At 36.2% G+C, this 15,115-nt stretch overlaps 1 protein-coding gene across 7 annotated transcripts in view; it reads right to left on the minus strand.

The window, feature by feature from the left end:
• KCNIP4 (potassium voltage-gated channel interacting protein 4) overlaps positions 1 to 15,115 on the minus strand; it is a 432,794-nt gene that overhangs the window by 200,012 nt on the left and 217,667 nt on the right. The window contains exon 1 of one of the 7 annotated variants that reach the window (XM_061379851.1): positions 11,057 to 11,414. The exons of the other annotated variants lie outside the window; for them this stretch is intronic. Within the exon in view, the coding sequence (XP_061235835.1) occupies positions 11,057 to 11,156 (100 nt within the window). The 5' untranslated portion in view covers positions 11,157 to 11,414. Of the gene's footprint in view, positions 1 to 11,056; positions 11,415 to 15,115 lie in introns of those variants that run through there. 7 annotated transcript variants of the gene reach the window in all.

The raw sequence follows: 15,115 nt of genomic DNA on the forward strand, positions 1-15,115 counted from the left end.
TCTGCCTAGCAAGGGCAGTGCTGGAGGTCTTGCATTACTTGCAAATTGCAGCTCACTTCCAAGAAACAGGCTAAGGTCAAGATTACAATCAGCTTCAACTAGATCCAAATAACCATGTATTTGGTTACTGATAGTATGTCATTTAGCACTTTACTGTGATTTTTGCAATGATAATTCAAAGGTGAGGTCTTCTCACTAAATTGGTCAGCCTCTGAGCTGATTGAGAATTCCTTCCTGAACTATTAAACTAATTTTGATCATGGGCAACTGAACTAAATTTCATTATCTCAATTGCCAACATGCTAAACAACAATTTCAAAAGCATATTCTGCTTTCAGTTATACCTTTCCACTTCTGTAAACAATTACTCATGCTCTGGTAACCTGATTCAACTCAGATTACTTATCCAGCCTTAAAACTGGCCAGAATGTGAACTCTGAGCTTTGTGACAACAAGTAAGAGGGGAAGAGCTCTAACTTGTTCTCTTCAAATCCTGAATGGTTTGGAAGCATGGCATTTACATTGAGACATCTGTGTAAGAGCAGGACTTTTATTTGTAAAATAAGTCTCAGAAGTCTTAAATTCAAAATTAATTAAGACAATCTAAATGGATGTTGCAGAAAATATACACAATGAACATATTATTTTTTGTTCAAATATATTAAAAATTTAGAAAACTAAAACTGTAAAATTCTTTTTATCACCAGTTGCAAGTTACAAATGAAGCAAGTGCAGACCTCCAATGCATCTTCTATCCTTGGGATCTTGCTAGGTGTTCAGTGGCAAACATTGTTTCTAATGAATAAATGATCAAGGACTTTACTCAGATGATAGATCACTTTCCATGAAGACAGACTACCCCTTCTATAATAGTCAGAACATGGTCTTACCCTCTAAGAGAATTGCACATACGTATTACAGATAATCTGCACAAATTAGGGCTTTCCAGAAACCTCCGGTTCATTATTCATGCACTACAAGGTAAATTTCTGCCTGCTTTTTAGGCACACAGATAAGAATGGGCTGCCACCATCACAAAAACTTATGCAGGCTGAATCTTGCTCCTGAAAGCTCCTCAGACACAGGAAAAGGTCACTGTATATCAGTGATTTTTTTTCCACCAGCAGCGATTATCTTTCCTGGTGACCTACAGCCATCCCAGTAAGAAAAAACACTGATTGAGTCTGAGCTTCTGCTACTAAAAGAACAGATCAATTCTGAGATGGCTTGTTTGCTGCATTTGAAATCCTTGACCAGATATTTTCCAAGAAAACTGGCCTGATAAGCAACAAATAACACGTGAGCTGCAAGATGACTCTCTGATCTTCTGAAATGCAGGGTGGGAAAGGAGAAGAGTTTGTTTCTGGGCCTTATTGATGTGACATACTGTCTAACCTTATCAGTCAAGGTGTTGAAAGTTTTGGATAAAATTACTCCAATACTTACAATGCACATGGCAGATATACACATGTATAGTAATTTATCTTTAATACAAGAGAGGGCACAAGGTAGCAATCTTGAAGTATATTACATTAGCTTTGAAATATTGTAAACTAGATAATAAGAGTGTTTTAATATGTATCTACCTTCATACTGCATTAGTGGATTTAAGACTGTTTTTCAAGAAAATACGAATCTGTGTTAACGACATGGTTTTGACAATACTGTAATATAGGCACAACACTAACCCATGTGTTGAAGTATTCAGAAGTATAGTTATTACTTACAACTGTTTATGTAAATTGGATAGTTTAGGTAGGGAAATGGCATTCTTGAGGACTCGGCTAGAAGAGTAGTCTCTAGAAGAGGTCTCTTGTCAGTTATTCATTCATGCTAAGCTAGGCAGACAATGAGTGTGGATAATGTAAGGGATCCAAAAGGCACCTTTTTCTTTTTATAAATGTCCTAGCAAATATTCATGCAACTGTGAGGTTTCTCATTCTTTACATAGTACACACACGATTGCCTTTGCAACACCAAGCCATCACTGAACACAAAAGGTTGTCAGCCTGATGGAAAAGGATAATGGGGACCAAAAACTAGTGTCATGTGGACTTTGTGTAACTCATGGTCCCCTCTGGCAGGGATAATTAAATAAAGCTATTTATACAAAACATAATTTGGAAACTAAGTTTGTCATAAAAGGCAAAGCCAAATTAGATTTACTCAAAGTATAGGCAAAGAGAAGATGAATCAGGTCTGTGCCCATAACTCCCTATCAGACCTTCCTGATGTAGGTAGACCCTGGACTAAAAGAATCTACTCTGATGTACCTATAACATCAGGTGAGTGTTAACGCATTAGCATAACGCATATGTCCAGTGAAGTTATCTTCCTTAGTGTCCTAAACAAATCACTTCTCTGCTAAACTTTGTTCTGCTTCAGACATACAGGGTTTATTTTGTTGGAGTTTTATGCATTAGAGTTTGTAATTTGTAATAAGCATTAAACTTACAATCATACTTATGTAAAACTACGTACTATTTCCTACAATAACTACTGGGAAATAAATATTTTATTAATAATCTGGTATTCACCTGATCTAATCTCTTTTTCTTTCATTATTTCACATTATCAACAATGAGAAGATAAACATTGTAGCCTGCTTTGGATTATCCAAGTTTTATCTGTCTGTTTGAAGAAGAATGGATTATTGATCCCCAAAGGAAAATGTGCTTGGAGAAGTGTGCATATATATTCATGCATCTGTAGTGTTACCAGAAAATGACAGTAAGGGCTATGAGAAAGATTAGACAACTACAATCAAAAGTTACTTCTAGAGATACCACTGGGGAAAATGACAGCAGAAAGCAAAATCAGGAATGTTTTCTCACATTAAATCATCTGCCTCATTAGATTTAGATAGCATTCAGTCTGGCTGGACAGAATTTTCTGCCAGGTGCTGAGCTATTCATTGTTAGCTACCACAGAAATAGGTCAGATAAACAAAGAACTCTCCTATTAACAAATAAACAAAAAAAAAAAAAACCAAAAAACAACAGCTAAAACATCATCTTCTTTATTTGTAAATTTATTTGTGAATCTGGGCAGAAAATTCAGGAAGGAGCCACAGGGCAATGTAAAAACACAAACTATAATACTAAATAATAAACTGTCTATCACACTTTCAGTAATGCTGCTTAATCTTTCACCTTTGATACAAGAATACACAGGACTAAAATGATTGAGCAAATTTATCTGACCTAATCCTAATCAGCCAATTGTAAAAAAACAGGAAAATTCAACTAAGATTTCTTACTCCAAAAGCAAGAGCATGAGAAGGTAAAATATTGGGAAATAAGCCATTTTCAATGTGATGATTATTGTGATGTTGATCCACATGGGTCTACCTGAATCAGATCATAGAATCTTACAGTGGAGTGCAGAAGATAGTATGCTGGTCAGAGATTAGCCGAAGCAAGTAGCCGACTGAGTTAATCATAATGCAAAGCTCATAATTACAAGGCAAAGACATGCCAAAGCCTACAAAAGGTTTTCACAGGGATACTATCAAACTACAGAATACAATGACATATGTAATCCGTGATGTGAGGGAGACACCGGCTTGAAACTGCATGGTATAAAGTGCCTAAAATTTGGAGTTACTATTTTCTAACAAAAACATTGAGCTAAATGTAATTTATATGTTCAATATCCTTAAAATAGAAAGACACTAGGTCAAAAGTAAACTGGAAGTTAACATAAAGTCATGAGGACCAAAGCTGAGCACCTCTTTGCATTGTATGTGAGCAAAATTAATGTAGTCTAAATTCAAAGGGTGTATATCTAATATATCTAAATCCATATATCCTTTGTGTGTCGAAAAGCCTGAGTTTACGAAGCTGAGGAATATTTTGAGTGAAGGTGACTGATGGGAAAATCAGACAGAAAACTATAATAAAAATTAGGAATTCAATCGGAAGATGCATTAGATAGCCAAAATATTGTAATCCTAATAAAGATAGAAGCTTTGGTTAAAAACTAATTTTCCTTCTGCGGTGCAGTAGCTACATTAGTTATAAATGTGAGCGTAATAGTGAACACATGGAAAAAAATGAAAATTACAATATGAATGAATTATGATATATAGAAAATATGCATAGGAAACTAATGGCAAAGGAAAACATCCATTATTAAATCAGCTTTCAGACTTTATATTCGGGTTGGTTATTTCTAAAATGCATTAGGAACAAAAGAAAGCATATTAAAAAGGATAGCATCATAGAGATAATATTGTAAGTCCAGTTGATCTTCCTGATTTCTGAGAAGTATACCAATTAACTGACACAGAGCTAATGGTCAGAAAACATACAGTGCTTACTTCAACAGAAGGGTAAATCTGGGAGTAATGCAAAGAAGCAAACAGCTTCACTAGGTGAAGATGAGGAGGGAAAAATAGAATCAGACACTGTTTCTTAAAAATAGCAAAAAAGAAATTGTGAAATGAAGTGATTGCTCCTTCTTCCCTTGTCATCTTTAGTACACGTCAAGGTTTTGGATTCACCTCACCTAACTCTAGAAAGACTGTAACTCTCACAATTTGAGAATATCACTAACCTTAATGTACAGATCCCAACTAAAAGTTCACTTGGGCTCTCTAACTAAATACCTTTCCGGTTTTAATGAAAACATGTTACGGGGTTCATCAAAAAATACCAAATGGATGAATGTTATTGCCCTGTGGTATACATGACTTTCAAGCATATGACTTCTTACTTTGTGTATCAAATTGTGAAACACTACTCTCTGGCTTCATTTTCTTGATATATTTGCATATATCAGGAGATAATTCTATTTGCTGTTGTAAAGTATTTTTAATTCTACAGGAAAAAAGTGCAGAAAATCTTATTTGCACTAATACATTTCTAACTAGAAATGGTACACCTCATTTAACTACCCAGTTTATTTTCTTCTGTCTACCAAGTTCAGTATGCTATTTTAACCCTAAACATTTACAAAACTGCGTTCTTAGAAAAAGTTTACTCTTCTACTCATGAAACTAATTAGCTCTAAAGATCTTACTTAAAAAAATCCATAACAACAGTTTAAGTTTTATTGGTTTTGATAATCAAAAAAGACATAGTTTTTTTGGTTTTGTTTTTTTGCTATTTTAGTTCTGAGAAGTAATAAGTCTTCTCAAAACTTGTTTAGAAACCATTGCATGAGCATATTTTGATTTATACCACCCATATTTACTGATAGCTAAGAAAGTGGAAAAGTGAAAAACTGTCAATAAATATAACCAGAGGGCATCTATAATTATGAGGGAACTCAGTCCTTGTAAAAACTATGTAAAAGTAAAGGCATTTACAACGGTAGGCAAAGACTGTGTGATATATAATTTCCTTCTGCTTATGGTGGCTCTTTGACAGTAGGTAGGTAGTATTTACTTATTCAAAGTAAATAAATAAAACAGTGACTTTGAAAATATAAATTCTATATTGAGTAGCCAGTAGGAAGCAGGAGAAGTAAATCTCAGAAGTTGTCCCCTTGGGGGAGACAAAACAGACAACCATCCAATCTCTTTCTCATACCCAGGTTATTTTTGTAAAATTGTCTAGGTTACCACCTAGAACTACAAGAATAAAACTGAGCAATAATATTCTAGTATTCTTCCATTTCATAGTAGATGAGATTATTTCCATTTATTCAAAGTCCCATTCTATATGAAATAACTACTAACAAAACTGCAATAGGAATGAGACCCTTGTGTTCATGAACTACATCACAACTGTTTACCACAGAGAAAGTTGAGAGCTCTCTGATCAACTCTCTGCTTACCTTGGTCTAATATTTTTTTTTTATTTTTTTTTCAAAAACAGAAGGTTAATTATAAACTAGCATGTTTTCCAAAGGTATTGCATGTAGTGCTCTTTACCCATTTCTTTGATATCTCTTCATTAGCAGTTACAGTATTTACCTACTTCGATCTCTGTGGATGTAAAGCACTAGACAAGCACAATATCATCAGGACTGACAGTCTTGAGAAATGAAGCTTTTCAGCAGATGTTGGCCTGGGAACACTAGAAGCTTTTCAGCAAAAATGGACCAGAATTTAGAAAATGATTCAGTGACATGAGACTGCTTAAAGCAGGCATCTATGGGCTGAAATGAACCTATCACAAATTTCCCTTGTCTAGCAATATTTTTTTTCTTACCTCCCTATTTCTGTTTTTTTAAACTGTATCTAGAGCTTGAGGCTTCTTATATGAAAGAAACAAGACAGAATTGGAAGAGGTTTCCTCTTATTAATTCTGCCCAGTAGTGGCCTGCTGGATACACAACCTGGTCAGGTGCTCACATCAACACAGCTCCAAACCAGCCACAGTACATGTTGCCATCTCCAAACGACCTGCTAGTGCTGTTTGCACAGAAATATTCAATCAAGGAAAACTTCAGTGGAGTTCTGCGTTAAAGATTCCCATCTACTGCTCACTCACCCGCATATAAGGAGTTGTTTCAACAGCTGTTTTAATTCAATTTACCTTGTTACATATGAAGACTTAATTGAAAAAATTACTTCTAAGGAATGCCTGAAAATGCTAATATTAAAATTTATATCATCTTTTTCTTATGCACACTGCCAGCTCTCGCTAATCATTTCACATATTGGTTCATGACTGCCTTCGTAGTTCAAACCTCGGTGCATAACTCTCTTTGACATCAAGACTGATCTTAAGAAAAAAGGCAGAAATGCCACTATATTTATTACAAGCTATTTCTAGTATGAATTGCTAGTCATTATGTATCTTCTGAAATGAATAATTCTCCATTTCCATCTATGAATAACACTGTGAAGAGGGACTTCACTGAGGAAATTTTGAAATTCCTATCAGATCATAGCCTGGATGACAAAACAGCTTCAGTGGCTGCTAATTTCAGAGGACCCACAAGTAACTTCCACCACATTTCCAGCCATAACCAGTCATTTCTAAAAAGAGTTGCAAATATCACAAGCAACTCCCTGCGTGTCCATGGTTTTGCTGTTATCCAGCTGATGAATGGGAACTTTTCAATAGCCAGGATTATTAAAATGGGATGAGAAGATGCTTTGACATTTTAGAGGAATCAAGTGTTTCAGTAATTTAACTCAGTTATTACAATTTTAGCTGTAAAGTTTTACTACTGCCACTCCCAGTGCTCTTAAACCAGGAGTTTAGATAGATATCAATAACACAGAAACATGAAATCCATATTCCATAGTAACCTATGATCACTTCTACACCCTTTTACTTTTCCTGTTAGAGGTAGTAACTGCTTAAGAGTATTTCCCAACAAACAGGGTATTCCTATGTAAATAATTTTAATCACTCATATCCTTCACATTTCTTCCCTGAACTTTATCCCCACTGGTGTAAGTTTCAATGCCTACATTGATGAAGAGAAGTTGATTTTAAATAGAAAATAGTAAGTGATTTGGCTTTTGAAAATCAGTCCAGGTTTCCCAAGAAACATTAGGGCAAAATCATTTTAACTTAACAAAGGGCTGATCTCATGATGCTTCAACCACTGTCCACAACAAATTACCCAGAATAACTGACACACAAGGAAGATACTCACAAAAGCCCCTCTTCCATGTCTTGATTAAGTTCATATGATCCTTATAAATGAAGATCACTATCCTCATAAAAATACTATAAATACTGAAATCATATAAACTGATATCCTGCATAATCTTAAAATGCCAACATACTGTATATTCAACTTGCTCAGTTATTGTATCTCATTTTAATTATAAATGACTTTTGGACAAACTGGACATCCAAGAAGAAATATGACTGATTTTAAATTTCTACCTAGGTATATCTAGGAATAAATCTTCCTGATTAAGTAACAATATGTTACTTCTTACACCTAATACACCAGTTAAAAAAAAATCAGTAAAGTTTATTAAGGAGGACAATCTAATTTATGAAGGATTAAATATCTAACCCAGAGACAAAGTCTGTGCAATCTACAACCCATGAGAGTGAATAAATCAGTTCTGCTACTGATCACTTTAGGAGCTGTCACAGAATATTTAAAAACATCTATTTGAAAACAGTTTCATAACAACAGTAAAATCACTCAGCAGTAAAAGACAGCTAGGCAAAACCACAGAAAGCATACTGTAATCTAAGTGAGTGCAATACATCATAAAACAACTGTTGTGGTTTAAGCTAGTGCTGAACCCAGGACAATAATGTTTAACCTAAAGTCTCTGCAACCCACAACTTACAAAATTGTATAAAACTATTCTGCTACTTACTGCTTTCAGAGCTGTCATACAATATTAAAGACATCTATTTGAAAATACTTCTACAACAACAGAATCACTCAGCAGCTGAAGGCAATTGCGCAAAACCACAGAGAGCATACTGCTGAGTGCATACCTCAGAAAATAAGTATAAACAACTATATACAATTTGTATACCAATTTTTTAATTATTTTTATTATGAAAATAATTGTTTACTTTATGATTATACATGTAATTTATACTGAGGAGTCTGAAGAAAGCTCAATATTTCTTACACTTAATTATGAGAATGAAAAGAGGAAAATGAGATTTTGCTATTGATTTACAAAAATTGCACCTGATTCTTCCAAATTAATGTGGAAGTGGTTCACAAAGTTCAGAACCATGACAACCCAGTGTAGGAAGGAAGGTAAGTTTGCTTCAAGCTTTTGTTAGGGACTGATTGTGAAACCTAGATCTCTACCAAAGCTTCAGTCTGATTTAGAGAGTTTCAGTTTAACACCCTTCTTTGGGTGCACTGTATTACAGATTACTTTTGACTCTATGGATGATTTCCAGATAGACACAGGATGTGTTTCATATGCCATAAACTACTAATTTGTATGAAACATATTAACCCTTGAGAAAACAAAAAGGGATACAATCTATCCAAAACCAGACAACTACAAATATCCTTAAACCAGAAGACTTTCAGAAAATTGCAATGAACTTCCTCATTGATTTCTGGAAAAGTACATGGATAGTCTGAGTATACTTGTAAAATTCATTTTTTCTTAACATTCTACTTAAAAACATCTCTAACATTTGCACAATTTTACGATGCTTGCACTTTTCATTCATGGGTGGAAATGAATAGCTTTGATACTTATTTAAATCAAGACAGTTTTTCTCAACTTCCTAGTAGAAGTGTATAAAACTACCTTTTTTCCTACTGCAATCAGTTCAGATCTTTAATTATCAAGTTTAAGAAAAAAATAGGGAACAAACCTGTACTCTTCCTGAACTACAAGAAAACAAATTCCTAAGTCTGTGACATTTGGCTAAGCCCCATTTTCATACACCATTGTTTATATCTATTACTTGATTCCCATGTAACATGCCTTTTATCTCATTCACAGCAGTTGAACACCACGGAGGAATGGGGCGTATATGTCTTCCTGTGGTTTCATCTAGCTGGCATGCTAGGAACCTGTCCTATACTACGTAAGAAGACATTTTTGGCCACTGAGACAGACAAAAAGGGCAGATGAATTAGAAACTTATTTCTTACAGAAATCTTACTTCCACTTACAGGCAGCTTCATTACATTTCTAGTTATCTTTCCTTTATCAGCTTTCTTAGCCCTAAAAACAAGCACAGACAACAATCAAGTGTTAAATTTTGCCAGGGAACCTGACTGGATGCAGCAATCAGACTCAACAGGGTACCCACAAGCCTGCTGACCAACCTGAAAAGTAAATACGGCTTGTTTAATCAAATCTCTGCAACCTGTAATGCTGGAGATAACTTTTATCATAACGTTTTTTAAATTAATTGACATTTCTATTTACAAGTGAACATGAAACAAAAAGCAGAAGTTCATACATTTGAAGGGTATCTCTGCATTGTCATTTAAATATGCACTCTATAATACAACCCAATATAATGCACTCTAATGGCTACATAAAATCTTCATAAAAATGCACTCAATAACATGTTTTTGAGTCCCTGCAGGATTTTCAGATCAATACTAGCAAGTATGCACAAGGCAGCAACATGGAGAAACAGCTGTGTGACTTCCTTATTTAAAATCTGTAAGACTGTGTTTCTTGAAAGGGTTAAATCAACAGGATTACTTTAGACCTTTTCATAGGAGCAAATTTTGCTTATATTCTCACTCGTTAACACATGAGACCACAATCCCTAAGTCAACAAAGTTCCCCTTTTCTTAGGCATAAGTATATACACGGTACTCAAATTCTAGCTTACAGGAGATTTGAGAACACAGTATTTCTTCAATATTTGAGAAACAGACCATTTTGGTATGGAACCTAATAAAACACTGGGATGCAGTGAATATCATTACATTACCAGCCATGCTACAATCAGTGTTTTTTCAGACTAACTTCTCATAACAGCACTTTTAGAAATGAGGTATAAAAAGCACATTTAAAATAAAGTAAGCTTCTTATTTTTTATTGTTACTGCTTTATACAGAAACAGTATTGCTAAGAAGTGGTGATCTATGATAAAGAAAGCATCCATCAATAAACATTGCACTTGATTGTCCCAAGTAAATGTTAGCTACTTATTTTGAATCAGAGTATTGTAGTTCCTCTTCCTCAAACACATTTTAAGATGTTAGCAGTAAATTAAATATTCAACAGGTTTTTAAAAACTGTAAAGTATATATTTTGATATTATAACAATTCCAGTACAGATGTTAACATGAATAGATTACCAAACAATTCTGGATAGAATGCAAGACAATTTTAAGGCAATATAACTGTATCTGCATGTTAACATCTTGAAATCTGCTTTGACCCCTACTACTTCAAATTTTCAGATTTAAAACAGGAATAAGAGATTCAGATTTTGAGCCATTTATCTTTGATTAACATCTAAGTTTGTACTTGTAGTATTCAGGATACCAGTTTATTTTTCCTGTGAAAGCAAACCACCTCAACTTTAACATCAACCACACACAGCCACTGATGTGCACGTCGCTCTTGATGTGGATCAGGTAGTGCCTTACATCCAGTTTACAGGTGCCCTTTGCTTTGCTGCAAGAGGATGACAAGAACACAGAAATGACAAGCCACTGAAAAGCACTCCCTTACCTTCTAAACCTGCTTCAATCAGCCCAAACTGTTCCAACACTTTAACAAAAAGCACAATCACGATCAAAACTGCTATCATTTCGAGCCCTTCCAAGTTCATGATGAGTTAGGTCATGGTCTGACCACCGCCACTGAGAAAAGTACTCTTCTGCCTGGCTTTCTTTGCAAAACCATTAAACTAGGCGCAGAAGGCTCCTGCGAGGTAAGGGGGGGAGCGGGAGGGGAGCTGCTGGGAGCAGCGCATCCTGTCTCCCCGGGCGGAGGCCAGGCGGGGCTGGCTGATCAGCCCCGGCCCGCGGGGACCGCCCGGCCCGCCACCCATGTGGGAAGCGAGGGGCCGGTCCGAGGTCACCCAGGAAACGTCCCCGGGCAAACGCCGTGCGGGAGCTCCGGCAGCGCCCTGGGCGGGCGGGAACCGCTCCGCAGCCCGGCCGCGGCGGGAGGCGGCGTCGGGGCCGGGAGCGCGTTGCCCGGGAAACGGGAACCGGGACGGCGCTGTGCAGCGGGGGACCGGCCGGGCGCGCAGGCCTGGCCGCAGCCCTGGCAGGGAAGCACAGGCGGGATCGGGTGGAATCCCGCCGTTAGGAAGGGGCATTCACAGCCATAGCCGCTCCTCACCGTGGCGAGCTGAGGCGGTCTCTAGTTGTGCTAAGGATCTCGCAGGTGGTGGGTTGCCAACTTGTCCATTACTTTCTCCGGGTGAAAAAGCTGCCCCAGTACTATGAGGTACAGACTGTTGCATGTGGCAAGTAATACACAGCATTTTATATGCAGCAGTGCATTAAGAACATATATATATATTTCTTTGTTTTATTTGATTGGTTTTTGGTTTTTTTTTTTTTTGTTTTTTTTTTTTTTTTTTTTTTTTGTAATTAGAACAATCAAAACATGATGTCTCAAAAAGACTTATTCAGTGGGCTTACCTGGAGAACTAAAATTCAAAAGAAGACACGAAGGAGAACAAAAAGCAAGCTCAATATTTTTTACATTTTCTCACTTCAGTAATAATTAGTAAACAAAGTAATTTTAATGGAAAATAGGTGAAATACAGGAATACAAATAACAAGACTGAATTATAGAATCATAAAATGGTTTAGGTTGGAAGGAAACTTAAAGATTACCTAGTTCTAACCCCCTGCTATGGGCAGGGACACCTTCCACTAGATCAGGCTGCTCAAAGCCCTGTTCAAACACATCTTACACCAGTAACAGCCACTGGACTATCTATATCAGTTTGAAGTACTGGCATTGTCTCAATCAATGCACAACTCTATCCACAGTTAAGGATTTACTCTCTAAATCCCTTCATAATTTAGCATCTAAGAAGGAATTTACATTAGAAAAACAGTGCCTCTATTGCAGCAAAATGAGCAGAGGAACAATTGCAACAAATTTAATCCTGTCTGGTAGAGTACTGTCCCTCACACAGCTGAAATCAATTACTGCCAAGAGCTCAGTTTTCTTTCTTTCCTCAGATAAGATTCAAATACAATCATAGTGCCACGTGAGAACTGGCAGCAACTTCTCTGTCCCCCAGGTATACTTGCATTATGATGGGTATCATTACTGAAAACAGTGGAATGAAGTGGGAGTAAGGGGGCTGGCAGGTAGAAAATAGGTACCTATTGCAATACAGGAGCCTGGTCTGCATGCGTAAAAATCAGTTCGATTTTTTTAAGAAGCTCAGATTAATGATCTGAGCTAATGTTGATGTCTGTGCAACTGGGATGCACACATGCACTGCTGCACTAACAAATCTGGGGAAAAGCTATCACTGACAGGGTGGTTAATGGCAGAGCTAACTGGCAGAGCTAACAAGCAGAGCTGGGTGCAAACAGGACAGCTATGAAAAGCATGAGAAAGCCGAAATGGAATAGCACTAGAGAGAGTCCCAAATCACACCATTGTCTGAGAACAGAGCTTCTGACAGAACCAACAGTTTCTAAATTTTGACTGAGAGCAACCTAAATAATACTTTTCAACATGTATATGACGAGGTTAAAAATCATAATGTAAAGGTAGATGCATCTAAGATAGTTTTAGAAGTGATGTCCCTGCAAATTAGTACCAAGATACTGTTTTCTCCCTAATAAGATCAGCTTTAAATAAATATTCTAACATCCAATAAAATCATTAAAATATTCTGTGTGTCTATTTAAAATAAGTTTATATGTTTTTAATCTTAAAAGGGGGTAAACCAGTCTTATTTCTAAAGGAAAAAATGGGCTACAGAATCTTGATGTATCATAAGTGCAAGTACAGTATTATTATCTCAGCAGCTGTCATTACACTTATGTCTCCCTTTTTCTGTCTCTTAACTTTACTACTTGCAAAAGAAATGAAGAGAATAAAAAAAAAAATCCTGTAATTTTTTTAACATATAAAACCTAGTAAATCTTCTAACCCATCAAATCATAGAGCAAAACCAGCAAAAAGATACAAACTTCTGTCTTTCAGTTTTCATTTAACCTACTCTCTTAGTAAATATTTAATGAATCCAAAGAAAAGATACAAAATGCTATGATTCATTCAGCCATTATAAATTTTAAATCTTATAATACATACTGCATCTTCCTTCTAGACATTGTGCTAGCACGGCTTGGTTTCCATAGAATCTTTCCCAGATCTAGCACTGGTAAAGAAAAATAAAAATAAATAAATACAGCAGTCTGACATTACAGTGCCATATTTCTACCTCTTCACAACTTTTCTCTAAGTTTACATCCCAAACTTTGTTCAGTGCTTTTCACTTGTCACAACTCATGGAGTTACCTCAGTTAAGACATGATGATGCTTACATCGTATCAGAAGAAGACTACTTCCCAGTCCCACCCAAAAAGCCATACTACTAATATGCTTGATGACACCCTGAGCAGGCACTTCAGCCCCATGTCAACAGGAAGCAACAATTTTGTGGGCTGGCATGAAGGTTGTATCTTACCGAAAATATCTCTGGTTGTGAAGGGAGGTTGTGGAGGCAAGATGACGTCATGAAGCAGAAATCCTGGCTCTTCACACTTGGTGCAATATATGGCAATATATAAATCCTGTGCTTTTACATAACTGATTAAATAGAATAAGTTATGTACTATAATATTCATAAGCAGCTTTTCGAAGAGTCTGACATAAAACATCCTCACAAGCCAACTGAGATGTAGTCCTGGTTGAAAATTATACATGAAGATCTGGATTGTATCATAACCTCACTCTTCAGAAGTTTTGGGTTGTTATAAATGTGAGAAGCAGCACAGAATCTGTCAATATGTCAGTTATTCTGAATATTATTATGATATCCTTCTGGGTATTCTGGAGCCTATAAAATGGAATTATATTTCAAGTTTATGCCTCTCCATGCAGTGAAAATACAGATCCCTGAATCTGGCAGTGTATATTTCTGGAAATGGATACAGGTATCATACTAACTGTGACCATTAACTATATGTCATGAGAAGACAGAAATTTTCTCATCACTTGGAAAACCCCCATTCCAATAACTCCTTTACTGGAGGTATTTAAACCTCATTAAAAATAAAAAGGTTCAACATCTTAAAAATTACAAGTATATTTTAAAACTCTCTGAGGAAACTGAAGCTGAAAAATTCTTGGCTGTTGTAATTCCACAGATGAAGCCCAACTGTTCTCATGATTTGTTTGTGCTACCTGTTTATTAGCAAGGGTTTCTCTCCTAAGAAACTTGATGAATTTTCAGGTGTTTTCAATTGAGGAAACATCCTGATTGTTTTCCAAACTACAGAGAAAGTCCTGTCACATAGAATTACGAGAGATTTATTAACTGTCATTTGTAAAAGTCCTATGCATCTTCAGCAATGAGAAACTAATGCAACAAGCTTCATTTCAAATGTTGAGATTACAGTATGTCAAGTGATGCTGTTTCATGGTATTTGATTTAATTTTCTCTGAATGACACATGGCCTCAAATAGCTCACGTTCAGTGCCTCACACAGCTGTGGGGATGCCGCAGGTGGTAGCAGGCTCTCAATAGCTTGTTTCACCATGTTTTCCTAGGGCTGTTAGTACATGACCCTCACCTCCATTATA

This window comes from Neopsephotus bourkii, unplaced genomic scaffold, assembly GCF_033783945.1.
Source record: "Neopsephotus bourkii isolate Nb327-2 ecotype Australia unplaced genomic scaffold, CSIRO-AGI_Nbou_v1 NB_1780, whole genome shotgun sequence".
Taxonomy (NCBI): Eukaryota; Metazoa; Chordata; class Aves; order Psittaciformes; family Psittacidae; genus Neopsephotus; species Neopsephotus bourkii.